Source organism: Haemaphysalis longicornis, unplaced genomic scaffold, assembly GCF_048455015.1.
Source record: "Haemaphysalis longicornis isolate Haplotype H1 unplaced genomic scaffold, Haemaphysalis longicornis Haplotype H1 scaffold_4, whole genome shotgun sequence".
Taxonomy (NCBI): Eukaryota; Metazoa; Arthropoda; class Arachnida; order Ixodida; family Ixodidae; genus Haemaphysalis; species Haemaphysalis longicornis.
Genome location: NW_027526361.1, coordinates 73,074,736 through 73,101,565, shown reverse-complemented (window position 1 = coordinate 73,101,565; position 26,830 = coordinate 73,074,736). Strand labels below are relative to the sequence as shown.

General features: G+C 51.0%; 1 protein-coding gene across 1 annotated transcript in view; it reads right to left on the bottom strand.

Moving 5' to 3' along the window:
* Window positions 1–26,830, bottom strand: part of LOC144179789 (neprilysin-1-like) — a 70,845-nt gene that overhangs the window by 29,613 nt on the left and 14,402 nt on the right. The window contains exons 4-5 of the mRNA XM_077708225.1: window positions 16,776–16,938; window positions 920–1,030 (exon numbers count right to left, since the gene is read on the bottom strand). Of these exons, the coding sequence (XP_077564351.1) occupies window positions 920–1,030; window positions 16,776–16,938 (274 nt within the window). The remainder of the gene's footprint in view (window positions 1–919; window positions 1,031–16,775; window positions 16,939–26,830) is intronic.

Sequence of the window (26,830 nt, the reverse complement as noted above, 5' to 3'; positions counted from 1 at the left end):
AAAGTGCGAATGCACGAGTTGAATTTGCGCGGTGAAAGTGCGAATGCACGAGTTGAATTTGCGCGGTTCGGTAATGTTCGCGAAAGAGAGATCACACACACACACACAACTACAAAGAAAGAAAGATGCATTTATTCACAGACACCTATTTGTGTTGTCGTTGTACTTGATTGCTAGAGCGGATCTCAGCTTTGAAATTTCGTGCCAGTACTCCTTTAAGCAGGTGCATTAGCCCTTCTCACGTTCGATTCTTGGCCAATCCCCCACTCCTGGCCAGGCAGCGCGCGCCCATCTCCCCCCGTTGCTAGGGAAGACGAGGAGATTCCTGGCCAATCCCCCACGTGGGTATGTGCCATGTCAGCGGCCAGGCAGCGCGCGCCCATCTCCCCCCGTTGCCAAGGAAGACGAGGAGCGCGCGCACCCGCAGCTGTTGCTATGCGGACGGCGGCGGACGCTTCAGGCTGGCTTAAGAAATGCATTCGCACTTAAAAGAGGCCCGGCGGCGTTCGCCGGGGCGAACGCTCCGTTCCTCTTCGCCGGGCAGGAGACGAGTCACGTAGCCCGAGATGACCTAGAGGCGCATGCATGGGAAGCTGCAGGGGTGGTCGTCTGCCGATCAGCCGATCGGCCGCTACCGCGGCGGCCGCCGCTCATATGAGCACAACGAGCGAGGGACTTTTGAAATAACATTCTTAACGAAGCTAAAAGACTAAGATGGAATATCAACGAATAGAACAAATATCTGGACCTATTGTCTTCTATCTTGCTGATTGCAGATTCTGTTTCCCTTTTCCTACGTTTGTCCTCTCTTCTCAAGCGTACCTCTATTTGGTAGCGGACCACCTGTGAACACACTTTGTTCGTTCCCAACTCGGGCTTTAATACCCAATCCTTGAGGAGACAGGCTTAGCTTACTTACCACTTGTGACGGTCTTGTTTATGACGTTTCCAAAGTTCCTGAGGGCTACGTACACAGGCCAACGTTTTTTATTCCGTTCTTCTGTTTCTAGATTTCTAATGTAGGCCACAACTGGAGAGGAAATAAAAACGGGGATTTGTTCACATAGCAAGCGTTCTGCGTTGAATTGTTCTAATGACATAACTGCTTCAAGCTTCATAGAGGCTGTCATGTGTCAGGGAACCCCCGGAGAGGGGATGCACCAAAATCCCCCCAAAAAAGTGAAAGAAAACAACAAAGGAACGGAAATTTGAAGTGCGTGCCAGGAGCACACCAATGAACGAACGCCAGCTCCGAAACACTGGGGCATCATGGGCAAATATGGCAGCGCACTGGTCATCCAATCAGGGAACGCCGCGCAGGAGACCAGTAGCGTGATGACCATATATGGACATGGGAAAGGCAAGAAGGCAATGAGAGTGAGCCACGAGAGAGCCCAGAGGGGATAAAAGCGGGGCGCACAAAGAGAAGGGGGAGGCAAGACACCGAGAGGCAAGAAACCGGGAGGCAAGAAACCAGGAGGAGGCAGCAGCCCGTGGGCTTCACGGAACGAGGCAGGGGGACGTGACTAGGCTACCGACGATGCCTGCCAAGCCTGTGCGGGAGCGGGCCGACTTCGCATAGGCTGCAACATCCTAGGCGCACCACGAACCTGTGTCTTCGTGGCCCCAGCGGCATCGGTCGGGCACCTGCGGCCACCGTCCACGCTCCGTCGACGTTCGTCTCGACGGCCCAGAAAGGCTACGTTCGTGACGAGCCTATTTGGGACCTCCAGCGGCAGCGGCTACCAGGGGATAGCCACCGAGGAAGCACGCCGCCGACGGGATCACCGCGCGCGTCGAACGCCGGCATCAAGTGCCTCCAGCGGGAGCGGCTACCAGGGGGTAGCCACAGAGGAAACAAGTGAGGACGTGCGCAGCCCACGCCATCCAAGGAGTGACCTAGCGCATCGAACGCCGGCACCGAAAGGAGACGAGGACGGCTACCACCGAGTCGCGGCCACGCAACGGGTGCGACACGTCAGCGCCGACGACAGCGGGGTAGGCCAGTCCATTATAGGGACATAGTTGTAGGACATAACTGAGGAGTTGTGGTAGGAGAGACTAACTAGGGCTTGGTGTAATGAGTGGATTTTTAATAATTGGCGAGAACTTTATTGTGTAGACTTCTTGGGTCTTGGTGTGAATTGTATACTTTAAGTTATTTAGTTAAGGGTTGAATTTTGAATTGTTTATTGGTTGAGTGCAATTTATTAAGTGGTTTGCTTTAGGGGTTTTTCAAGTGTGTAATAAATGTTCGTTGTGCTAAACCTATCAACGGCTTTCCTGTGTCCATCTCTCTGAGCTGGTAAAGACAACCTCACTATCCGTTCACGTGACAGTGGTGACAAACAAGAATTGATTGAAAGATACAAAAATTTACCACGAAGTTACTTGGAGAGTGTAGGATCACAACCAGTGTTGGACAAAACTTGCCCGTAGGCTATCATTGTAACGTGGTCTTCGAAAAAAAACGCTGTTGTCATGCGTCTTACCTTCGTGCTCATTAAATAGAACGGACTATATTATCCGAGCATGCACATGGTGTTAATAAACGCAGTTCATCCGCAACAATTGAATCGATGTTGCAAACACGTTGTAAGAAGCGTTGTACTTGCCTCCGTTTCGGCATAACACACTCGTTTTCTACCACAGAACGGGGTGGAAGTTTCGTTCCAGCAAAGAGTCTGCTCGTCCTTATGAACGTACGCCCGAAGTAATAAGGTGCCGCCTCCTTAACCTACACGCGCTACACGCTTCGTGGTAAGGGTTAGAGCCAAACTAAAGAAAACTTCTGAGTGTTTAGGCTGATGCCAGAACTTCTTATGACTCCCGCCCAAGTCACCACTCTACTCTATGCTCTTTAGAAGGAGGATCTTATAACCAGCGCAGTTTGTGCTCTGAGATATTTCTTCACAACAGTAACTTACGGTGATTTTCAATGTCTGGGGTATACAAGCCCAAAATTTTCATAATCAAGAACTATCAAATCTGCTTTGTTTCAGCTCTAATGCCAGAACGTTCAACCCTCGTAAATTATTTCAAAATACCTCCACGCCCAATCGCCAGACACAGCTCAAGCTATCAGACGACGACAACAAGTTGATTGAAACTGAAAAATGTGCTACACTCCTGAACAATTTTTTTACATCAGTTTTCTCGCCTGCTAGGAACATTCGTTTTACGGAATTACCACAACAGTCCGCGACCGCAATTCCCGAAATATCGATTAATGCTGATGGTATAGCTAAGTTAATCGGCTCACTAAAATTATCGTCCTCAGCTGTTTGCGATGAAATCTGCAGCAAACTGCTTAACAACACTACTTCCTTGTCACGCCTAATACTAAGTTTAATCTTCCAGCAATCAATTAGTACCGGTGAAGTCCCTCACGATTAGAAAAAGGCTCAAATAACTATATAACTCCCGTCGATAAGTCTGGTCATCGATCAAAAGCATCTAATATCGTCCAATTTCACTCACCAGCGTCCCGTCCAAGCTTTTGGAACAAATCATAGCAACCAATCTAATGAATTACCTCGAATCAGGTATTTTTTTAGCCGAACCAACATGGTTTGTGAAAGCTATTATTATGTGAAACTCAGCTATTAGAATTTACTAATGATATCTTACAACATATGGACGATCATCTACAAACTGACGCCATCTTTCGTGACTTCTCGAAGGCCTTCGACCGTGTCCCAGACAGTCACCTACTTGCAAAGTTATCTACTCTCGGAATTTTCTCAACACTGTTCACTTGCATTGAACATTTCCTGAAATGTCGCGTACAATACACATCCCCTAACTCTTCCCTCTCGCTCCCTCTCGCATGTTACATCCGGTGTCCCCCAGGGAGCAGGCTTATCACCCCTGTTATTCTTAATCTACATCAATGACCTGCTTTCCAATACAAAAAGCAGACTTTGTCTTTTTGCAGATGACTGAGTCATATACAAAGCCATTCATAACATTAGTGACTCCATTGACCTTCAAGAAGACATATCACTTCATTGTGCGAAATATGGCGCATTCTTCTTAACCTTAATAAGTGCCAATATATGTCCTTTTCGCGTAAGCGCAGTAGCCCAAATCGCTCATACCATATAAACTCGACTGAAATAACCCGAAGAGACTGCTATATATATATATCTCGGCGTTCACTATACATCGTCATTATCATGGGTTACTCATATTGAAACAATATGCGCACATGCCTCAAGCACGCTAGGTTTTCTTCGTCGCCCGGCCGCGGCGGCCGCTTTTCTGATGGAGGCGAAAAGCAAAAACGCCCGTGTGTACGAGATTGCGGCGCACGTTAAAGATCCCCAGGTGGTCAAAATTAATCCGGAGCCCTCCACTACGGTGCGCCTCATCGCCTGCGTTGCGTCGGCGCGTTAAGCCCTACAATCAATCAATCAATCAATTAATCAATCAATTTTCTTCGTCGCAATCTCAGATCCGCATTGGGCGCTATTAAAAAACTAGCGTATCAGCATACGTCCGGCCTAAACTGGAATATGATTCATCTATCTGGCATCCCTCCCAAGCTTATCTGACCTACAAATTAGAATCCATGCAGAACCGTGCTGCACGCTTTATCATGTCAAACTACTGGCGTATAACCAGCATCACTGAACTAAAACGAACACTCGACCTTCCTAGCCTCGAATCACGTCGTATCATCTCGCGTCTCTGCATGCTTCACTCTTTCTACTATCCCCCAATCGCGCGGAACCCTCGTCTTCAGCCACCACCTGGAATCTCATCATCATCATCATCACTAGCCTATCTACGTCCACTGCAGGGCAAAGGCCTCTCCTATTATTCTCCAATTACCTCGGTCCTGTGCCAACTGTGACTAATTTATCCCCGCAAACTTCTTGATCTCATCTGCCCATCTAACTCTCTGCCGCCCCCTGCAACGCTTGCCTTCTCTAGGGATCCACTCTGTTACCCTTAATGACCAGCGGTTATCTTGCATTCGCATTACATGCCCTGCCCACGTCCATTTCTTCTTCTTAATTTCTACTAATATGTCTTTAACACCAGTTCGCTTTCTGACCCACTCCGCTCTCTTCTTGTCCCTTAATATTACACCTATCATTTTCCGCTCCATTGCCCGCCGAGTCGTTCTCAATTTAAGTTGAACCCTCTTAGTGAGCCTCCACGTTTCTGCCCCGTAGGTGAGTACCGGTAAGATGCAGCTGTCATACACTTTCTTCTTCAGCGACAATGGTAGGCTGCTATTCATTATCTGAGAATGTCCGCCATATGCACCCCACCCCATTCTGATCCTTCTAATTATTTCTGCCTCATGGTTGGGATCTGGGGTCACAACTTCGCCTAAGTAGATATATTCGCTTACCACTTCCACTGCCTCGCCACCTATCTCAAACCGCTGTGCTGTCCCGAGGTTATTGATCATTACTTTAGTTTTCTGCATATTAATTTTCAGGCCCACTGTTCCTATGTTCGCCCAGTGCGGAAAGCATGCTTTGCAATTCGTTCCCCGAGTTACTTAGCAAGGCAACGTCATCAGCAAATCTGAGGTTACTGAGGTATTCTCCATTAACCCTTACCCCCACCTGTTCCAAATCCAATGTTTTGAATACTTCTTGTAAACATGCTGTGAATAACACTGGAGAGATTGTGTCTCCTTGTCTGACACCCTTCCTTATAGGTATTTTACTGCTCTCCCTATGGAGGATGATGGTAGCTGTAGACCCATTGTAGATATCCTCTAGTATTCTTACATAATACTCATCTACCCCCCCCCCCCGGTTCCGTAATGCCTGAATGACTGCTAGGGTTTCGACCGAGTCAAATGCTTTCTCATAATCTATGAAGGCTATATATAGGGGTTCAGTATACTCAGCGCACTTCTCTATCACCTGATTGATCGTGTCAATATGGTCAATTGTTGAATAACCTTTACGGAACCCTACTTGTTCTTTAGGTTGACTGAAATCTAAGGTTGCAGAGATTCGGTTAGCGATTACCTTGGTAAGTACCTTGTAGACGACTGACAGTAAGCTGATCTGCCTGTAATTTTTCAAGTTAATCATGTCGCCTTTCTTATGAATTAGGATGATGTTCGCGTTCTTCCAAGATTCCGGTACCATTGCGGTCATTAGGCATTGCGTATACAGGTTTGCCAGTTTTTCAAGTACAATTTCTCCGCCATCCTTCAAGAGGTCTGCTGTTATCTGATCCTCACCAGGTGCATTGCCCCCTTTCGTTTCTTTCAAAGCTTTCCTTACTTCTTCGGTCGTTACTGGTGAGATGTCTATCTCCTCTGAACTACTGTCTCTTTCGGCATTATCCTGGATGTCCCGGCTACTGTACAGATCCCAATAGAACTCCTCGGCCACTATGACTATTTTATCCCCATTTGTGATGACATTGCCTTGCTTATCCTTAAGTGCATACATCTGATTTTTCCCCACGCGAAGACGTCTCTTCACTGCTTTCAGGCTACCTCCGTTCTTTACAGCGTATTCGATCCTCTCCATATTATACTTCCGTATGTCAGCTGTCTTACGCTTATTGATTAACTTCGACAGCTCCGCTAGTTCTATCGAGAGCTCCGCCTAGAATCTCGCCGCGACTCAACCACAGAAGTCCAATCGCGCACATTCACTGTCGCACATCTGAGATGAAATATTTTTTTTCTAATGCAATAACCCTGTGAAACAATCTCCCAGTCTTTATTGTTTCGACCACGGACCGCAAGGCCTTCCGCGAAAAACTAACAAATCATTTTACCTAGAAGGTTTTTTTGTTACTTGAACCCTGCTAGTAGCAATGTTTAATCATGTGTGTTGGTTGCTTGCCTTTTTTTAATAACTGTGATTTCGATTTTTGTACCGCTTGCTTCTTTCTGATCGTTGTTCCTTTGTTGTTATTGTCCACCACTTTTCCATTTTTCTTCCTTCCTTCTTTTTGTGATTAAGAACTTCCCAGGCAATGTTTGCCCCCGCCTTATGCAATGCCTCCAGGCCTTTAAGGTTTCAATAAATGAAATGAAGTTCTACCGACGAGCGTAAGGCAACCTGGCAGCGAGAAGCAGTTTAGGAGCGTACGGCCTTGGTCTGTTTCGAATTGTGTAACTGGCATTATGACCAGCCTACATAGACGTTTAAATCCACATTAGAAGAGCTCCAGATTGGGGCTGTATTAAGAGCATTATCAACCATTCATGTCAGCATTTCACCGGCACAGTTTCCCGAAAGTAAAATGAACTAAAAAAATATTTTAATATAGCTCTGCAATACTCAAAAATTGAACAAGATTTTGAACTGAAAAAAAAAGACTTGGCCGCGCATGTGCTTGCTCCCTGCGAATGTAGGTCCGTCGATGCTTCCCCGTAGCGCCCAATTATGCATTAGTGTGCAAATACACGCCGTTACACTGTTGCAGGGTTTTTACGATTTTTTTCGTGTATCGATGGTCCTTTCTCGTAATAGCTTATTTTTGTAGCGTAAGCTACACTGGCCGAGGTTCAGCAGTTTCGCGTGGACCTTGAAGGGGCGTGCTGCGCAAGCGCGAGCAGCATTGGATTGGATTAGATTGGATTTGGATTTGGATTGGAGCAAAATTGATTGTATTGGTCTGGATTATCCAATCCAATTGGAGTATGGGTGTGTAGAGAATTGGGTCTGCACATTCGCCGGTCTGCGCATTCCAGAGGAGTAAAGTCATAGCAGCGGCAGACGCACTGGCGCCGGCGCGTGCCCAGCTGTGCGCCTCCGTTGCACAGTAGCCAAGTGTGACGGTGCGCCGGAGCCGCTTGATAGCCGTTTCGCGTGGCTCCTAGACAGCCGTGCTGCGCTTGCGCGAAGAGCAGTGACCGGACAGGACTGGACTGGACCGGACCGGACCGGACTGGACCGGACCGGACCGGGCTGTACTGGATTGAATTGGATTGGATTGAATTGGATTGGATTGGATTGGATTGAATTGGATTAGAAATCCTTTTAGCAGCCGTAAGCATGATAATCAGCTAACCCTAGACAACCAGGAAACCTGAGAATAACCCCCTGAACCTTAGCTCACGCTACTTTTATCCTTGCATAGCCGAGCTAAGCCACTGCTAATTTTTGTTTTCGTGTTTATGGGTGGTGTATAAGATGCATATTTCTATTTTGTTGGAGTTTTCCCATTTTTCATATTTTCCAGTTCTTGTTTAAAAAATAGTATTCGATTAATTACCGGCCTTTACACTATTATAACGATTACATGTGTCAAATGGCCCTATTACGCGTCTTTAGGAAATGCGGCGCGTTACGCGGTGGATCCGCTTTGGCAATTTTATGTTTGTGTTTCCATGAATCTCTTCCGAGATATTTAATTTGTTCCTCCATTTCTGGAAGACCGTATATAATATGCATATGTGATTTTCCTAGTACCCCTTCGAATTTTTTATATTCTGTATTTTCTGTTATTAATATTCTGTTATAACGATTCAATTTGTTAATTTCACCAATATGCTCTTGCCCAGGCGCGAAAGCCAGTGCCACATGCGGAGGTTGAGGAGTCGGTCCGACCGGCGCAGCCAGCTACGCCGAAATGGTCAGGCGACGCGGCTTGGCCCACAGACGCAGCAGACTGCCCCCCAGGGACGACTGCAGCCCTGGTCTGCAGCACAGCGGGAAGCAGCCAGGCGTCCCACTGCCCAGCAGCCCGCTCTGCCCACAGCCCCAGTCGTTCCGCTTCCAGCCCCCGGCCCAGAGCAGCTGATCCCCATCCTCCTGGCCCTGGGGCACAGCTGATGCCCGTCCTCCTGGCCTTGGCGCACACACTGCACGGATGGCGCCACAGACGCCCAGGCCCTCCTGAAACCCTCCGCCCACCTCCACCATGGCTAGCAGACCGCGTGGGAAAGGCGAGCGGCCACGCATCCTGCAGTGGAACTGCAACGGCCTGGACCGCAGCAGCGCGGAGCTAATTGAGCACCTGCTGCGGGAGTTCTCCGACGTGCTATCACTTCAGGAGGTGTACATCTACGGCGACACACCGCGCCTGCCGGGTTACGTGTGTCATCTCAGCGCCACCAGCTGCCGCCTGAGGTCTTGCAGCAGCACACCATGCCGCGACGCCACCCACCCACAGGGAAAGTCGCGGGCAGCCGTCTATGTGCGGGCAACACTCAACAGCGCTCCTGTTGACCTGGCCCCAGCTGCTGACGGCCCCATGGAGTGTGCCGACGTGAAGGTGCGCATGGGGACAACGGACACCACCATGGCCAGCGTGTACATGCGGCCGCAGAAACCACGGGATGCTGTGGCGCTGTGCCGGCTGCGCGCAAACCTGGGCGCGGACGCTGTAGTGTGCGGTCACCTCAACTCCCATTACCAGGCCTGGGGGAGTCAGCGAGCCACCGGAAGAGGATGGGAGCTGCTGGACGCCGCCACTTCCTGTGGAATGCACGTGGCCAACACCGGCAGCCCTACTTTCGTCCGCCCTTGTCGTCGTCGTGGCACGGTCCAGCAGTCATGCATCGACCTAACCCTGGTAACGCAGCGGTGCGCCTATTCCTGGGAGACCGCCGCCAGCACGTGCAGTTATGACCACTACCACATACTGGTCACCCCCGGGAACCCCCGCAAGCGAGCCGACACAAGGGCTTACGCTGTCACTAGCTGGGCTGACTTCTGCAAGGAAATGACCAAATGCACTGAGGACCCAGAAGTCGGCTTCCCCGCAGCCATCGTGCAGAGCGCCGACAAGGCAACGGTACTGGGAGAGGTACCTCACTGCACGCCACTCCCGGACATGGACCTACTTCGGCTTCGGGCCCGCCGCAACCAGCTACAGAAGAAGGCTATGAGAAGCAAGCGCCCACAGGACTGGACGGAGTACCGGGCGGGCAGACGCCCAATGTCGCCGACGGGCACGGCAGCGTCGCAGGCAGGGTTGGGAGTCGCTGTGTTCATGCATGGACTCTCACAGGATCCCGGGCAGAGCCTGTCCTATCTTTAAGGCTCTGCTGGGGCCTACCACCACCAGCTGGCGTCCCCTGCTCGCGGTCGCCATATCCCTGGGCATCACCGAGGAAACCCTGGTGGAGCTGTTCGCCAACCAGTTTGCCAGGGCCGCTCAAACCTCGCCTCCAGTTCCTGCGGCCTCTCTGGATGAGGCGCCAGCAGCCCCACACGATCAGAGAGTGGTGTCCCTCTGCTCCACAGACATCCCACTTCGTGAGCTGCAAGCCGCCCTGAATCGCTGCCCCAAGGGGCGGAGTGCTCTTAGTATCGACTGGATGACGTGCCCGATGCTGCGGAACCTGGGCGTGACTTAGCGGGAGCCGCTTCTGCGACTGTATAATTGGGTCTGGCAGACTGGTGTCCTCCCACCACCCTGGCTCGTGGGGCTCATCTCTCCAATTCTCAAGGTCGGCAAGCCCCCGACGGAGCCAGAGTCCTACCGACTCGTGTCCCTGATGTCGGCTGCTGGAAAGGTCATGGAGAGTGCCGCCCTGGCCCGCCTTGAGTGGATCGCAGACCACAGCGGTGTCTTCCGGGAGCAGCAAAGCGTCTTCAGGCGGCACCGCTGCGTGGCTGACTCCCTGAAGGGCGTTATCTCTATGCTGGAACAGGCCCGCCACGACAAGGACGTGGCCTTCGTGCGCCTGCTGGATATGTGGTCGGCATTCGACACGGTCGCCCGCGAGGCCATCCTGGAGGCCCTGGACGGCATGGGCGTTGTGGGACGCCTCCGAGGCTACAACCGTGTATTTCTGCGTGACCGGACACTGCGAGTGAGGGTCGGCCGGGCGACCAGCAGTCCTCGAGACGTCCGCTCCGGTGTTCCCCAGGGGAGCGTGCTAAGCCCTTTCTTATTCAACTTGGTGCTGGCTCCTCTCCCCGACTGCGTCCCTCAACCTTGCGATACCCGGTGGAGGTGGTGATGTACGCTGACGACGTGGCACTCTGGACTCATTGCCCCACCAAAGACTGCCACATAGTCAAGGCGTGCCTCCAGGACGCTCTGGGAGCAGTTGCAGGCCAAAACGCAGGCCCTGCCCATCACACTCAATGGACAGCCTCTTCCCTGGTGGCTGACCGTGAAGTATCTGGGGCTGCTCATCGACTGCCGGCTCACATGGCTGCCGGCCGTCAAAGCTCTCCGGGCACACAGCGCTCGGGTGCTCCAAGGGGTGCGGCAGCTTCTGGCTCGAGGCAATGGCTACTCATACCAAGTGGCGCAGCGCGTGTTCCACGGCATGACCTCCGCAGCTGTGCTGTACGCGCTTCCACTCGCCTACCTGTGACCTCGACGCTGGCAGGAGTTGGAGATCGACAAGCGCCGCGCCATTCGCCTCTGCCTGGGACACCCCTCCACGTACCCGGTGGCGGGCACTTACACCGAGGCGGACACCTGGTCCATCGAGATGCGGGCATTGCAGACGGGGCTGCGGCACATCCAGCGTCTGATGATCGCACGCGACGGGGCTGCGTTCCTGCAGGGGTTCCGTAGCTGGCCCAACTCGCGCATGAGAGCACTGCTCACTATCTTCGAGGAGGGGATCGAGATGCCGCACCGACCCCTCCTGGAGCCGCCACCACCAGACGCCGGAGAGGCCCTGCAGATCACCACGACCCTCCGCGGGGTCCGCAAAAAGCGGACCACACTGCTCCAGGCCATCCACCATGAGGCGGCCGCCCTGCTGCAGGACGAGCTTGGCAGCTACCTCAATCTCTTCACGGACGGCTTCGTCATGCACAGCATGTGCTACGTGGCGGCTGCATGCGTGGTACCTGAGCTGGGAGCCAGCCGGACCTGCCTTTCCCCACTTCTTCCACACAGGCGCAGCTCGCAGCGCTGCACCTGGCCGCCGACCTCCTCCCAGAGAAGGGTCCCCAAAACCACAGCGGTGTGGTCATCCTCACTAACTACAGTACTGCCCTGCTGCGGCTGCACGCGGCCGACCAGCCCACCAATAGCAGCGGCTACCCAGAGCTCTCCTTTGCAGCCAAGCTGCACACTGTGGCCTCCCGAGGCTGCGACCTGCGGCTTCACTGGTTGCCAGGCCACAGTGGCATCCGGGGCAACGAGGACTGACCCCCGAGCCAGGGCGACCCACCAGGAGGGCACCCCAGTTTCCTAAGACGTCACAGCCTTCGACGAGGCCAGCACTGCCCTGGCCCGCATGGTGCATGCGATGCACCCCGGCCCTCGCGTTGTTAGTGGCCTGGCGCCACAGCCGCTGCCTGCACGCATCAGCAGGGATGCCCGCAGCCTGCTTCTCCGCTTGCGGCCCGACTGCTGCAATGTGGCGAAGCGCCTGCACCGACACGGGCGCAAGAACTCCCCCAAATGTTTGGACGGCCCGGGACCAGAGACGCTGGATCACCAACTCTGCTTCTGCCCCCGCCACGTGGGGCCGAGAGCAGAGTTCCACCGAGCGCTCCAGCGCCGAGGCCTTCCCAGCGCCGGCATGGAGGACCTTCTATTCCCGGAGGGGCCTGCGGCAACCCAACGGGAAGTCTTCGCCCATCTGCTCCATTACCTGGAGACGACCGGCCTCACGCAGCGGCTGTAGCCCGGAGTGCAGTACCCGAACTGATGTGCCCGGACTGACAGCTTTCTAGGACTGACTCTTTCTAGGACTGACTGACTGACTCTAGGACTCTATGTACCTTTTTCTCTCACTCTCCCTCTGTCACTCGCTGCTTTATCCTGCCACTTCCCCTCTACTTTCCTTCCCCTCCACTGGGTTGTATACAGGTGAGCTCCCTGCCGAGCTCAAAATATCCCTAGTGCCTTTCATTTCCTTTTCCTCTCCCGCAAACCACAAACCAAACCTTGTGCAAATGCAAGGCCCTGCATGGTGTGAAATTGGTAATACCCAGCAAAGAATGGTACGCATTAAAAGCTGGCGTGTGGCATCACCGACCACAACAGAAAAAATAAACCTGCCTCGGATGTCCCAAATTAGGACTTTGCTTGGAGGTCTAACATCTCAAGTAGAACTAAGAAAGACATCTCCATTAACGTGAAACCTAAGGACGGGCTAAGCATGGAGTGTATAAGTTTATTCAAATATTGTAAGTCTCTCTCTTGCCATTCGGCGTGCGCTGATTGGGCGCCGGAAAAACGCCGGTGAGAGGAGGAATCACGTTTTGCTGAGGCGGGGCTGCCCTCTCTGCCGTTGAACCGTATTTAAGCCATTTCCATGGCCCATCTCCCCCAGTCTGGGGTAGTGGCAGGAGTCAACGCGAGCGCAGTTCAATGTCCGGGCCTTGTAGCTCCTCTTCGCTGATCAACGAGGCCCCAGCAGCAGGAAAGTATGCCTTTTCTTCCTTCGACCGACCACCCGACCCTAACAAGCCTAGCGTCGGCAGACGGTGGGTACTCGAGCGTAACACATATCCGTAACACAAACCCGTCTACAAAAACCTTCTGCTTGTGCTTGACGATTTCTGAAGGGGACAGGGAGCGTTCCACAAATCTTTGAAATCATGTTAGTTTATTTTCTCGAATGGAAGCCTCGAGAAGCTTTCCGTCATGGCAGACGTGTTTACACGGAGCTGCGCGAAGTTACAAATTCTCGTCAGGAAATCTGCCATATAAGTTCAAAACTTTTCGCACTCCTCTTTATATTTTAAAGCACATTTATACAAGTGGAACCACTTAACACTAATAATCTCAACTACAAACCTGCGCACGCATAACCCGGCAACCGTTCATGTGCATGTGCACGTACTTAGAAGTGACAGCCGCCGCCGAAAATCTCTCCTGAAAGCCCTTTGAAGAAGTGATACTTCAAGCGGGCAAATTGCTGTTCAACCGGGAGGGATTCACTGCTACTCGACGAGCTGAACTTAAGGCGGTAACGGCATCGCCAGCAGCTTTCCGTTCTTTTTGCCGTCGTTCGTGCTTGTGTTCGGCCGAACGCTTCAGTTCTTGCTCTTCTTTCTCCAAACGAACGGCATTCATCCGTCCCATAACGATTTAAAACATGGAGCTCTTGCGCTCCATTCTCGCGTACAAACACGTGGCTGCCCGCTTCCCTTCCCCCTCGAAGGCATCTTACTGCCTGTGTAAGATGTCTGTGTAGCACATCAACCCACATCCGAACCACTCGATTAAGGAGGACAATTGTCTAAGGGCATTCAGAAATGTAATTTCGACATGTAAATCTGCCACCAGCACAACCGAAATTTCATCGGTAGCGGCATGAAGCCTAGTTGTGTGTGCACGCCCCCCTATGTAATTTCCACATGTAAATCTGCCACCAGCACAACCGAAATTTCATCGGTAGCGGCATGAAGCCTAGTTGTGTGTGCACGCCCCCCTATGTAATTTCGACATGTAAATCTGCCACCAGCACAACCGAAATTTCATCGGTAGCGGCATGAAGCCTAGTTGTGTGTGCACGCCCCCCTATGTAATTTCGACATGTAAATCTGCCACCAGCACAACCAACATTTCATCGGTAGCGGCATGAAGCCTAGTTGTGTGTGCACGCCCCCCTATGTAATTTCGACATGTAAATCTGCCACCAGCACAACCGAAATTTCATCGGTAGCGGCATGAAGCCTAGTTGTGTGTACACGCCCCCCTATGTAATTTCGACATGTAAATCTGCCACCAGCACAACCAGCATTTCATCGGTAGCGGCATGAAGCCTAGTTGTGTGTGCACGCCCCCCTTTTTCCACCCGAAAACCGTGCACGCAGAAACCGGCAACCGGTGATTGCGCATACTTAAGCGTGAAAGACACCAGTGAAAATGTCGCTTGGAAGGCCTTCCAAGCTGAAAAAGAAAGATGGGCTCACCCGGCGTTCCAACTGGGCATGTTTCGCTTCAACCGGGAGGAATTCGTAGCTACGTTGCGAAGTGTACTGTGAGCGCAAACGATGACGGCGGGTTTCGGTAGTTTTAGTGGGACGCCCTTTGGCAGCCGTTACCTGGGCTTCGCGGGAGCGGTGTCTGTTTATGTCCGCGTAATCGAGTGAGCGAACGCCGCAGTGACGAAAGAAAGAAAACGGAGAGGAGCGTCTAGCGAAGGGTGAGGTGGAGTACCACGCGTGCAGCTACGGTGTCATCTCTCTCAGTGCCTTTCCTTCGCACATCTCATGCGTCGCTACCAAGGGGCGCCCTCCACCTGACACCTTCCCCAGACGCTGTTCCATTCTTCGCTAATCCAAACCACGTGAAATTTGTGCTGGAAGTTCAAAAACAATTTGCAACAACATGCTCGCTGCTCCCTTGTGCGAAGCTAATACGAACCACGTGAAATTTGCGCGGGAGGTTCAAACACGATTTACCACATGCAGGCTAGCGGCGGGGGCACGCTGCATGGTTGCAGCAGAGTAGGCCACGCCGCCGTGCGTTCGCTGATCACGCCAACACTTCTTGAGGCGCACCAAAATGCGCCCTGACCGGAAAGACTGCAGCTCTCGCTGAACAAGAATTTCATATTAGAGAGTATAGTAATCGTCTGTGCATTTTTTAGGCCCATCCGCGCTTCTGTTTATTTTTCGCAATCATCTGATAGCCGCAGTTAGCTGCCAACTGCGCAACTTTCCCAAAGTGGCATCGGTGGAGGCGAGGGGAAAAATAGTTGCGAAAGACGTGTCAGCGGTAATAAGGAGGAGCCCCGCGAGTAAATCGATGACACCGGAATGAAAACTGGGTGGCAGGGGGGTTAGACATATATTGCTTTGCAGTAAAAATTGTCCCCGTGTTTAAGTATCGCGACTACATGAGACGACGATGACAACAGGAGATGCCGATAGCCAGAGCCCTTAAGGGGCTTCGCCCCTTAAAAAACTATTCTCTTCGCGTGGCGTTACAGTGCGCGACCTGAACCTCGACTGCAGCAAGCGATGCCTGCACCAGCCCGATCCGCAGACAAAGGAGACCAAGCACAAAAAGCGAAATTTGTCAGTGTTAATTCTCCCATTTCACGGTGGAATGAACGAGCAGCGGCCCAATGCGTAGTAGGCAGATCGAAGCCATTCGAAAGCATTAGGACAGATCTCAGAGGTTGATTGATTGATTGTAGGGTTTAACGCGCCAACGCAACGCAGGCGATGAGGCGCGCCGTAGTGGAGGGCTCCGGATTAATTTTGACCACCTGGGGATCTTTATCGTGCGCCGAAATCTCGTACACACGGGCGTTTTTGCTTTTCGCCTCCATCAGAAAAGCGGCCGCCGCGGCCGGGAATCGAACCCGCGACCTCGTGCTCAGCAGCGCAAGGATCTCAGAGGGAAGCACCTCCAGCGGCAAAAGTACAAAGCCCTTGGACCACGCGAAGCGAAACAACGCGTTTAAGGCGTTCAGCTGGACGTTGATGCTTTCGCATTCACAAACAATAGGAAGTGCTGAGGTGTCCTAGTTTTTTTCTCCGATAGTAGGCAAGCAGCCAAAGTACAGCTGTAGCCTCCATCAAGACAATGCAATTACATCCCAGCTGACCCTTCACTTTAAAAATCAGAAACCGATGAGAAGGCACAGCAGGAGGATTCACATTTGTTTCTTGTATACCATAAAAGAGAGGAAAACAGTAAGTGGCGGCCTACGTCGCGGACGCCTTAAGGCCCCACAGCAGCCCGCGCCCTGGAGATGAGGTACTCCTGATCCTCGAGATGGGAACCGAACTCATTCCCCCAGACTCCTCCCAGGCATGGTGGTTTCATTTCTGCTCCATGAGCAGGCATGTACAGACAGACATAACTCAATTGCGTTTTAAGCAGCACACATGTTAAAACGAGCGTAGGAAAGCTAAATACGCAAACGTTCACTTGAATACTTATGTTTGTACGTTTTGCCTCAGCCGCTCCGATGAGCGTTTTGTATTCTGTGACGTTGATGGACTGGTCGTAATTGCTCAGGTACGTCTGGAAGAATTCGTCCAGTTCTCCCTTTTGTTGTAGGCTGGGTGCCGTAACACTAATCCAGTTGATGTCCGGTGCGTATCTCCGCATCTGCAAGGGGGAAGTGAAGATTACTTAGTTTGCATGGTGTCAAGCCCTGAAGGAGCCTTAATTTCAAATCCCGAGCGAACGTGGTGAGAAGGCCGAGCTAGAAGTTCCACCCCAGGGTTACGCTTGGAAATGATGGAAAACATGGCCCTCAATGAGCGACCACTATGAGATTGAATGGTCTGAAAAGCGTTGGTGGCGGGAAAATATTTTTATTTGGGCCAACAAAATAAACAAGAAAGAACGGTCTGAAAAGTCGTGGGATGTCTTTTTTCGATCTGTGCTTTTGTTTTTGCCGTGCTGCACATAAAAGGAGGACTAAAGAAAGGAAGAGAAAAAAAGAAATGAACGCCATCCCGCCTTGCGAATGTGTATGTACAGCGCTACTGTTGTACCCCCCTACACATTCTGATGGGGGAAGGTTTAAAATTTGCCTTGTCTCGGTGAGCTTAAGCGCGAGACACATGGAGGACTGGTACATGCGATTCCTGTGCGACTGATCGTTACGACTGATTGTTAGGACCGGTTTTGGTGTCGCTCGCTGATCGGAGGATGCTCACGACGAGCGATTGGCAAGCCAGATGGAGTCGTGCCATCTTTCCGAACCCGAAGGTGAATCGCTGAGAAAGCTTCCTTCAAAGCACTGGGCTGGCGCCAGTGGCCATTCCGTGTATTTTGTAGTGAGCAGCTCGCCGCCGCCGCCGCCGCTGCCGCGCACCCGTGCGCTCTCCGCTTGGTAGGTACATGTTGCCAGCGGTCCCTACAGCATGGGCGTGCGGAATCATGGGTGACAAATGTGATAAATGCACCAGCCGTTCATGTGTCTCACGCTTTATCGCTTGCACTCGGCTACCCTGGCGGCAAACGCCCGGTCCTGACGCATGTGCTCGGCATCGTGAACGAGAACTGTTGGGTTTCGCCTAGTCTAGCGCAATCACTAGCCCTCTGATAACGGCAACCCCCTGCCCCTTTCGAGGGCAGCTGCAAGACTAATCTTTACAAGAACATAAGTGGGTGGGGGGAGGAGGGGTGCGAGGTTCCCATTGTTCACTAGCGCCTTATCCATCACGCGGTTTCGATGCTTATTTTATTATTTTTTCTTTACGGGAATACTGAGCGATATATTGCATGCCTGAGAAGCCTGCCGCATGTGTTGGGCATCGTGAGCGAGAACTGTTGAGTTTCGCCTAGTCTGACGCAATCCTTAGCCCTCTGATAACGGCAACCCCCTGCCCCTTTCGAGGGCAGCTGCAAGACTAATCTTTACAAGAACATAAGTGGGTGGGCGGAGGGGGGGTGCGAGGTTTCCATTGTTCACTAGCGCCTTATCCATCACGCGGTTTCGATGCTTATTTTATTATTTTTACTTTACGGGAATAGTGATCGATATATTGCATGCCTGAGAAGCCTGCCGCATGTGCTCGGCATCGTGAGCGAGAACTGTTGAGTTTCGCCTAGTCTGACGCAATCCCTAGCCCTCTGATAACGGCAACCCCCTACCCCTTTCGAGGGCAGCTGCAAGACTAATCTTTACAAGAACATAAGTGGGTGGGCGAGGTTCCCATTGTTCACCGGCGCCTTATCCATCACGCGGTTTCGATGCCTATTTTATTATTTTTTCTTTACGGGAATACTGAGCGATATATTGCATGCCTGAGAAGCCTGCCGCATGTGCTCGGCATCGTGAGCGAGAACTGTTCAGTTTCGCCTAGTCTGGCGCAATCCTTAGCCCTCTGATAACGGCAACCCCCTACCCCTTTCGAGGGCAGCTGCAAGACTGATCTTTACAAGAACATAAGTGGGTGGGCGGAGGGGGGGTGCGAGGTTCCCATTGTTCACTGGCGCCTTATCCATCACGCGGTTTCGATGCTTATTTTATTATTTTTTCTTTACTCGAATACTGAGCGATATATTGCACGCCTGATAAGCCTGACGCATGTGCTTGGCATCGTGAGCGAGAACTTTTGGGTTTCGCCTAGTCTGATCCAATCAATAGCCCTCTGATAACGGCAACCCCCTACCCCTTTCGAGGGCAGCTGCAAGACTAATCTTTACAAGAACATAAGTGGGTGGGCGAGGTTCCTATTGTTCACCGGCGCCTTATCCATCACGCGGTTTCGATGCTTATTTTATTATTTTTTCTTTACGCGAATACTGAGCGATATATTGCATGCCTGAGAAGCCTGCCGCATGTGCTCGACATCGTGAGCGAGAACTGTTGAGTTTCGCCTAGTCTGACGCAATCCTTAGCCCTCTGATAACGGCAACCCCCTATCCCTTTCGAGGGCAGCTGCAAGACTAATCTTTACATGAACATAAGTGGGTGGGCGAGGTTCCTATTGTTCACCGGCGCCTTATCCATCACGCGGTTTCGATGCTTATTTTATTATTTTTTCTTTACGGGAATACTGAGCGATATATTGCATGCCTGAGAAGCCTGCCGCATGTGCTCGGCATCGTGAGCGAGAACTGTTCAGTTTCGCCTAGTCTGGCGCAATCCTTAGCCCTCTGATAACGGCAACCCCCTACCCCTTTCGAGGGCAGCTGCAAGACTGATCTTTACAAGAACATAAGTGGGTGGGCGGAGGGGGGGTGCGAGGTTCCCATTGTTCACTGGCGCCTTATCCATCACGCGGTTTCGATGCTTATTTTATTATTTTTTCTTTACGCGAATACTGAGCGATATATTGCATGCCTGAGAAGCCTGCCGCATGTGTTGGGCATCGTGAGCGAGAACTGTTGAGTTTCGCCTAGTCTGACGCAATCCTTAGCCCTCTGATAACGGCAACCCCCTGCCCCTTTCGAGGGCAGCTGCAAGACTAATCTTTACAAGAACATAAGTGGGTGGGCGGAGGGGGGGTGCGAGGTTTCCATTGTTCACTAGCGCCTTATCCATCACGCGGTTTCGATGCTTATTTTATTATTTTTTCTTTACGGGAATAGTGAGCGATATATTGCATGCCTGAGAAGCCTGCCGCATGTGCTCGGCATCGTGAGCGAGAACTGTTGAGTTTCGCCTAGTCTGACGCAATCCCTAGCCCTCTGATAACGGCAACCCCCTACCCCTTTCGAGGGCAGCTGCAAGACTAATCTTTACAAGAACATAAGTGGGTGGGCGAGGTTCCCATTGTTCACCGGCGCCTTATCCATCACGCGGTTTCGATGCTTATTTTATTATTTTTTCTTTACGGGAATACTGAGCGATATATTGCATGCCTGAGAAGCCTGCCGCATGTGCTCGGCATCGTGAGCGAGAACTGTTCAGTTTCGCCTAGTCTGGCGCAATCCTTAGCCCTCTGATAACGGCAACCCCCTACCCCTTTCGAGGGCAGCTGCAAGACTGATCTTTACAAGAACATAAGTGGGTGGGCGGAGGGGGGGTGCGAGGTTCCCATTGTTCACTGGCGCCTTATCCATCACGCGGTTTCGATGCTTATTTTATTATTTTTTCTTTACTCGAATACTGAGCGATATATTGCACGCCTGATAAGCCTGACGCATGTGCTTGGCATCGTGAGCGAGAACTTTTGGGTTTCGCCTAGTCTGATCCAATCAATAGCCCTCTGATAACGGCAACCCCCTACCCCTTTCGAGGGCAGCTGCAAGACTAATCTTTACAAGAACATAAGTGGGTGGGCGAGGTTCCTATTGTTCACCGGCGCCTTATCCATCACGCGGTTTCGATGCTTATTTTATTATTTTTTCTTTACGCGAATACTGAGCGATATATTGCATGCCTGAGAAGCCTGCCGCATGTGCTCGACATCGTGAGCGAGAACTGTTGAGTTTCGCCTAGTCTGACGCAATCCTTAGCCCTCTGATAACGGCAACCCCCTATCCCTTTCGAGGGCAGCTGCAAGACTAATCTTTACATGAACATAAGTGGGTGGGCGAGGTTCCTATTGTTCACCGGCGCCTTATCCATCACGCGGTTTCGATGCTTATTTTATTATTTTTTCTTTACGGGAATACTGAGCGATATATTGCATGCCTGAGAAGCCTGCCGCATGTGCTCGGCATCGTGAGCGAGAACTGTTCAGTTTCGCCTAGTCTGGCGCAATCCTTAGCCCTCTGATAACGGCAACCCCCTACCCCTTTCGAGGGCAGCTGCAAGACTGATCTTTACAAGAACATAAGTGGGTGGGCGGAGGGGGGGTGCGAGGTTCCCATTGTTCACTGGCGCCTTATCCATCACGCGGTTTCGATGCTTATTTTATTATTTTTTCTTTACGCGAATACTGAGCGATATATTGCATGCCTGAGAAGCCTGCCGCATGTGTTGGGCATCGTGAGCGAGAACTGTTGAGTTTCGCCTAGTCTGACGCAATCCTTAGCCCTCTGATAACGGCAACCCCCTGCCCCTTTCGAGGGCAGCTGCAAGACTAATCTTTACAAGAACATAAGTGGGTGGGCGAGGTTCCTATTGTTCACCGGCGCCTTATCCATCACGCGGTTTCGATGCTTATTTTATTATTTTTTCTTTACGCGAATACTGAGCGATATATTGCATGCCTGAGAAGCCTGCCGCATGTGCTCGGCATCGTGAGCGAGAACTTTTGGGTTTCGCCTAGTCTGATCCAATCAATAGCCCTCTGATAACGGCAACCCCCTACCCCTTTCGAGGGCAGCTGCAAGACTAATCTTTACAAGAACATAAGTGGGTGGGCGAGGTTCCTATTGTTCACCGGCGCCTTATCCATCACGCGGTTTCGATGCTTATTTTATTATTTTTTCTTTACGCGAATACTGAGCGATATATTGCACGCCTGATAAGCCTGACGCATGTGCTCGGCATCGTGAGCGAGAACTTTTGGGTTTCGCCTAGTCTGATCCAATCAATAGCCCTCTGATAACGGCAACCCCCTACCCCTTTCGAGGGCAGCTGCAAGACTAATCTTTACAAGAACATAAGTGGGTGGGCGAGGTTCCTATTGTTCACCGGCGCCTTATCCATCACGCGGTTTCGATGCTTATTTTATTATTTTTTCTTTACGCGAATACTGAGCGATATATTGCATGCCTGAGAAGCCTGCCGCATGTGCTCGACATCGTGAGCGAGAACTTTTGGGTTTCGCCTAGTCTGATCCAATCAATAGCCCTCTGATAACGGCAACCCCCTGCCCCTTTCGAGGGCAGCTGCAAGACTAATCTTTACAAGAACATAAGTGGGTGGGCGAGGTTCCTATTGTTCACCGGCGCCTTATCCATCACGCGGTTTCGATGCTTATTTTATTATTTTTTCTTTACGCGAATACTGAGCGATATATTGCACGCCTGATAAGCCTGCCGCATGTGCTCGACATCGTGAGCGAGAACTGTTGAGTTTCGCCTAGTCTGACGCAATCAATAGCCCTCTGATAACGGCAACCCCCTACCCCTTTCGAGGGCAGCTGCAAGACTAATCTTTACAAGAACATAAGTGGGTGGGCGAGGTTCCTATTGTTCACCGGCGCCTTATCCATCACGCGGTTTCGATGCTTATTTTATTATTTTTTCTTTACGCGAATACTGAGCGATATATTGCACGCCTGATAAGCCTGCCGCATGTGCTCGACATCGTGAGCGAGAACTTTTGGGTTTCGCCTAGTCTGATCCAATCAATAGCCCTCTGATAACGGCAACCCCCTGCCCCTTTCGAGGGCAGCTGCAAGACTAATCTTTACAAGAACATAAGTGGGTGGGCGAGGTTCCTATTGTTCACCGGCGCCTTATCCATCACGCGGTTTCGATGCTTATTTTATTATTTTTTCTTTACGCGAATACTGAGCGATATATTGCATGCCTGAGAAGCCTGCCGCATGTGCTCGGCATCGTGAGCGAGAACTTTTGGGTTTCGCCTAGTCTGATCCAATCAATAGCCCTCTGATAACGGCAACCCCCTACCCCTTTCGAGGGCAGCTGCAAGACTAATCTTTACAAGAACATAAGTGGGTGGGCGAGGTTCCTATTGTTCACCGGCGCCTTATCCATCACGCGGTTTCGATGCTTATTTTATTATTTTTTCTTTACGCGAATACTGAGCGATATATTGCACGCCTGATAAGCCTGACGCATGTGCTCGGCATCGTGAGCGAGAACTTTTGGGTTTCGCCTAGTCTGATCCAATCAATAGCCCTCTGATAACGGCAACCCCCTACCCCTTTCGAGGGCAGCTGCAAGACTAATCTTTACAAGAACATAAGTGGGTGGGCGAGGTTCCTATTGTTCACCGGCGCCTTATCCATCACGCGGTTTCGATGCTTATTTTATTATTTTTTCTTTACGCGAATACTGAGCGATATATTGCATGCCTGAGAAGCCTGCCGCATGTGCTCGACATCGTGAGCGAGAACTTTTGGGTTTCGCCTAGTCTGATCCAATCAATAGCCCTCTGATAACGGCAACCCCCTGCCCCTTTCGAGGGCAGCTGCAAGACTAATCTTTACAAGAACATAAGTGGGTGGGCGAGGTTCCTATTGTTCACCGGCGCCTTATCCATCACGCGGTTTCGATGCTTATTTTATTATTTTTTCTTTACGCGAATACTGAGCGATATATTGCACGCCTGATAAGCCTGCCGCATGTGCTCGACATCGTGAGCGAGAACTGTTGAGTTTCGCCTAGTCTGACGCAATCAATAGCCCTCTGATAACGGCAACCCCCTACCCCTTTCGAGGGCAGCTGCAAGACTAATCTTTACAAGAACATAAGTGGGTGGGCGAGGTTCCTATTGTTCACCGGCGCCTTATCCATCACGCGGTTTCGATGCTTATTTTATTATTTTTTCTTTACGCGAATACTGAGCGATATATTGCACGCCTGATAAGCCTGCCGCATGTGCTCGACATCGTGAGCGAGAACTGTTGAGTTTCGCCTAGTCTGACGCAATCAATAGCCCTCTGATAACGGCAACCCCCTACCCCTTTCGAGGGCAGCTGCAAGACTAATCTTTACAAGAACATAAGTGGGTGGGCGAGGTTCCTATTGTTCACCGGCGCCTTATCCATCACGCGGTTTCGATGCTTATTTTATTATTTTTTCTTTACGCGAATACTGAGCGATATATTGCACGCCTGATAAGCCTGCCGCATGTGCTCGACATCGTGAGCGAGAACTTTTGGGTTTCGCCTAGTCTGATCCAATCAATAGCCCTCTGATAACGGCAACCCCCTGCCCCTTTCGAGGGCAGCTGCAAGACTAATCTTTACAAGAACATAAGTGGGTGGGCGAGGTTCCTATTGTTCACCGGCGCCTTATCCATCACGCGGTTTCGATGCTTATTTTATTATTTTTTCTTTACGCGAATACTGAGCGATATATTGCATGCCTGAGAAGCCTGCCGCATGTGCTCGACATCGTGAGCGAGAACTTTTGGGTTTCGCCTAGTCTGATCCAATCAATAGCCCTCTGATAACGGCAACCCCCTACCCCTTTCGAGGGCAGCTGCAAGACTAATCTTTACAAGAACATAAGTGGGTGGGCGAGGTTCCTATTGTTCACCGGCGCCTTATCCATCACGCGGTTTCGATGCTTATTTTATTATTTTTTCTTTACGCGAATACTGAGCGATATATTGCACGCCTGATAAGCCTGACGCATGTGCTCGGCATCGTGAGCGAGAACTTTTGGGTTTCGCCTAGTCTGATCCAATCAATAGCCCTCTGATAACGGCAACCCCCTACCCCTTTCGAGGGCAGCTGCAAGACTAATCTTTACAAGAACATAAGTGGGTGGGCGAGGTTCCTATTGTTCACCGGCGCCTTATCCATCACGCGGTTTCGATGCTTATTTTATTATTTTTTCTTTACGCGAATACTGAGCGATATATTGCATGCCTGAGAAGCCTGCCGCATGTGCTTGGCATCGTGAGCGAGAACTTTTGGGTTTCGCCTAGTCTGATCCAATCAATAGCCCTCTGATAACGGCAACCCCCTGCCCCTTTCGAGGGCAGCTGCAAGACTAATCTTTACAAGAACATAAGTGGGTGGGCGAGGTTCCTATTGTTCACCGGCGCCTTATCCATCACGCGGTTTCGATGCTTATTTTATTATTTTTTCTTTACGCGAATACTGAGCGATATATTGCACGCCTGATAAGCCTGACGCATGTGCTCGGCATCGTGAGCGAGAACTTTTGGGTTTCGCCTAGTCTGATCCAATCAATAGCCCTCTGATAACGGCAACCCCCTACCCCTTTCGAGGGCAGCTGCAAGACTAATCTTTACAAGAACATAAGTGGGTGGGCGAGGTTCCTATTGTTCACCGGCGCCTTATCCATCACGCGGTTTCGATGCTTATTTTATTATTTTTTCTTTACGCGAATACTGAGCGATATATTGCATGCCTGAGAAGCCTGCCGCATGTGCTCGACATCGTGAGCGAGAACTGTTGAGTTTCGCCTAGTCTGACGCAATCCTTAGCCCTCTGATAACGGCAACCCCCTACCCCTTTCGAGGGCAGCTGCAAGACTAATCTTTACAAGAACATAAGTGGGTGGGCGAGGTTCCTATTGTTCACCGGCGCCTTATCCATCACGCGGTTTCGATGCTTATTTTATTATTTTTTCTTTACGCGAATACTGAGCGATATATTGCATGCCTGAGAAGCCTGCCGCATGTGCTCGACATCGTGAGCGAGAACTGTTGAGTTTCGCCTAGTCTGACGCAATCCTTAGCCCTCTGATAACGGCAACCCCCTATCCCTTTCGAGGGCAGCTGCAAGACTAATCTTTACAAGAACATAAGTGGGTGGGCGAGGTTCCTATTGTTCACCGGCGCCTTATCCATCACGCGGTTTCGATGCTTATTTTATTATTTTTTCTTTACGGGAATACTGAGCGATATATTGCATGCCTGAGAAGCCTGCCGCATGTGCTCGGCATCGTGAGCGAGAACTGTTGAGTTTCGCCTAGTCTGACGCAATCCCTAGCCCTCTGATAACGGCAACCCCCTACCCCTTTCGAGGGCAGCTGCAAGACTAATCTTTACAAGAACATAAGTGGGTGGGCGGAGGGGGGGTGCGAGGTTCCCATTGTTCACTAGCGCCTTATCCATCACGCGGTTTCGATGCTTATTTTATTATTTTTTCTTTACGGGAATAGTGAGCGATATATTGCATGCCTGAGAAGCCTGCCGCATGTGCTCGACATCGTGAGCGAGAACTGTTGAGTTTCGCCTAGTCTGACGCAATCCTTAGCCCTCTGATAACGGCAACCCCCTACCCCTTTCGAGGGCAGCTGCAAGACTAATCTTTACAAGAACATAAGTGGGTGGGCGAGGTTCCTATTGTTCACCGGCGCCTTATCCATCACGCGGTTTCGATGCTTATTTTATTATTTTTTCTTTACGCGAATACTGAGCGATATATTGCATGCCTGAGAAGCCTGCCGCATGTGCTCGACATCGTGAGCGAGAACTGTTGAGTTTCGCCTAGTCTGACGCAATCCTTAGCCCTCTGATAACGGCAACCCCCTATCCCTTTCGAGGGCAGCTGCAAGACTAATCTTTACAAGAACATAAGTGGGTGGGCGAGGTTCCTATTGTTCACCGGCGCCTTATCCATCACGCGGTTTCGATGCTTATTTTATTATTTTTTCTTTACGGGAATACTGAGCGATATATTGCATGCCTGAGAAGCCTGCCGCATGTGCTCGGCATCGTGAGCGAGAACTGTTCAGTTTCGCCTAGTCTGACGCAATCCTTAGCCCTCTGATAACGGCAACCCCCTATCCCTTTCGAGGGCAGCTGCAAGACTAATCTTTACAAGAACATAAGTGGGTGGGCGAGGTTCCTATTGTTCACCGGCGCCTTATCCATCACGCGGTTTCGATGCTTATTTTATTATTTTTTCTTTACGCGAATACTGAGCGATATATTGCACGCCTGATAAGCCTGCCGCATGTGCTCGACATCGTGAGC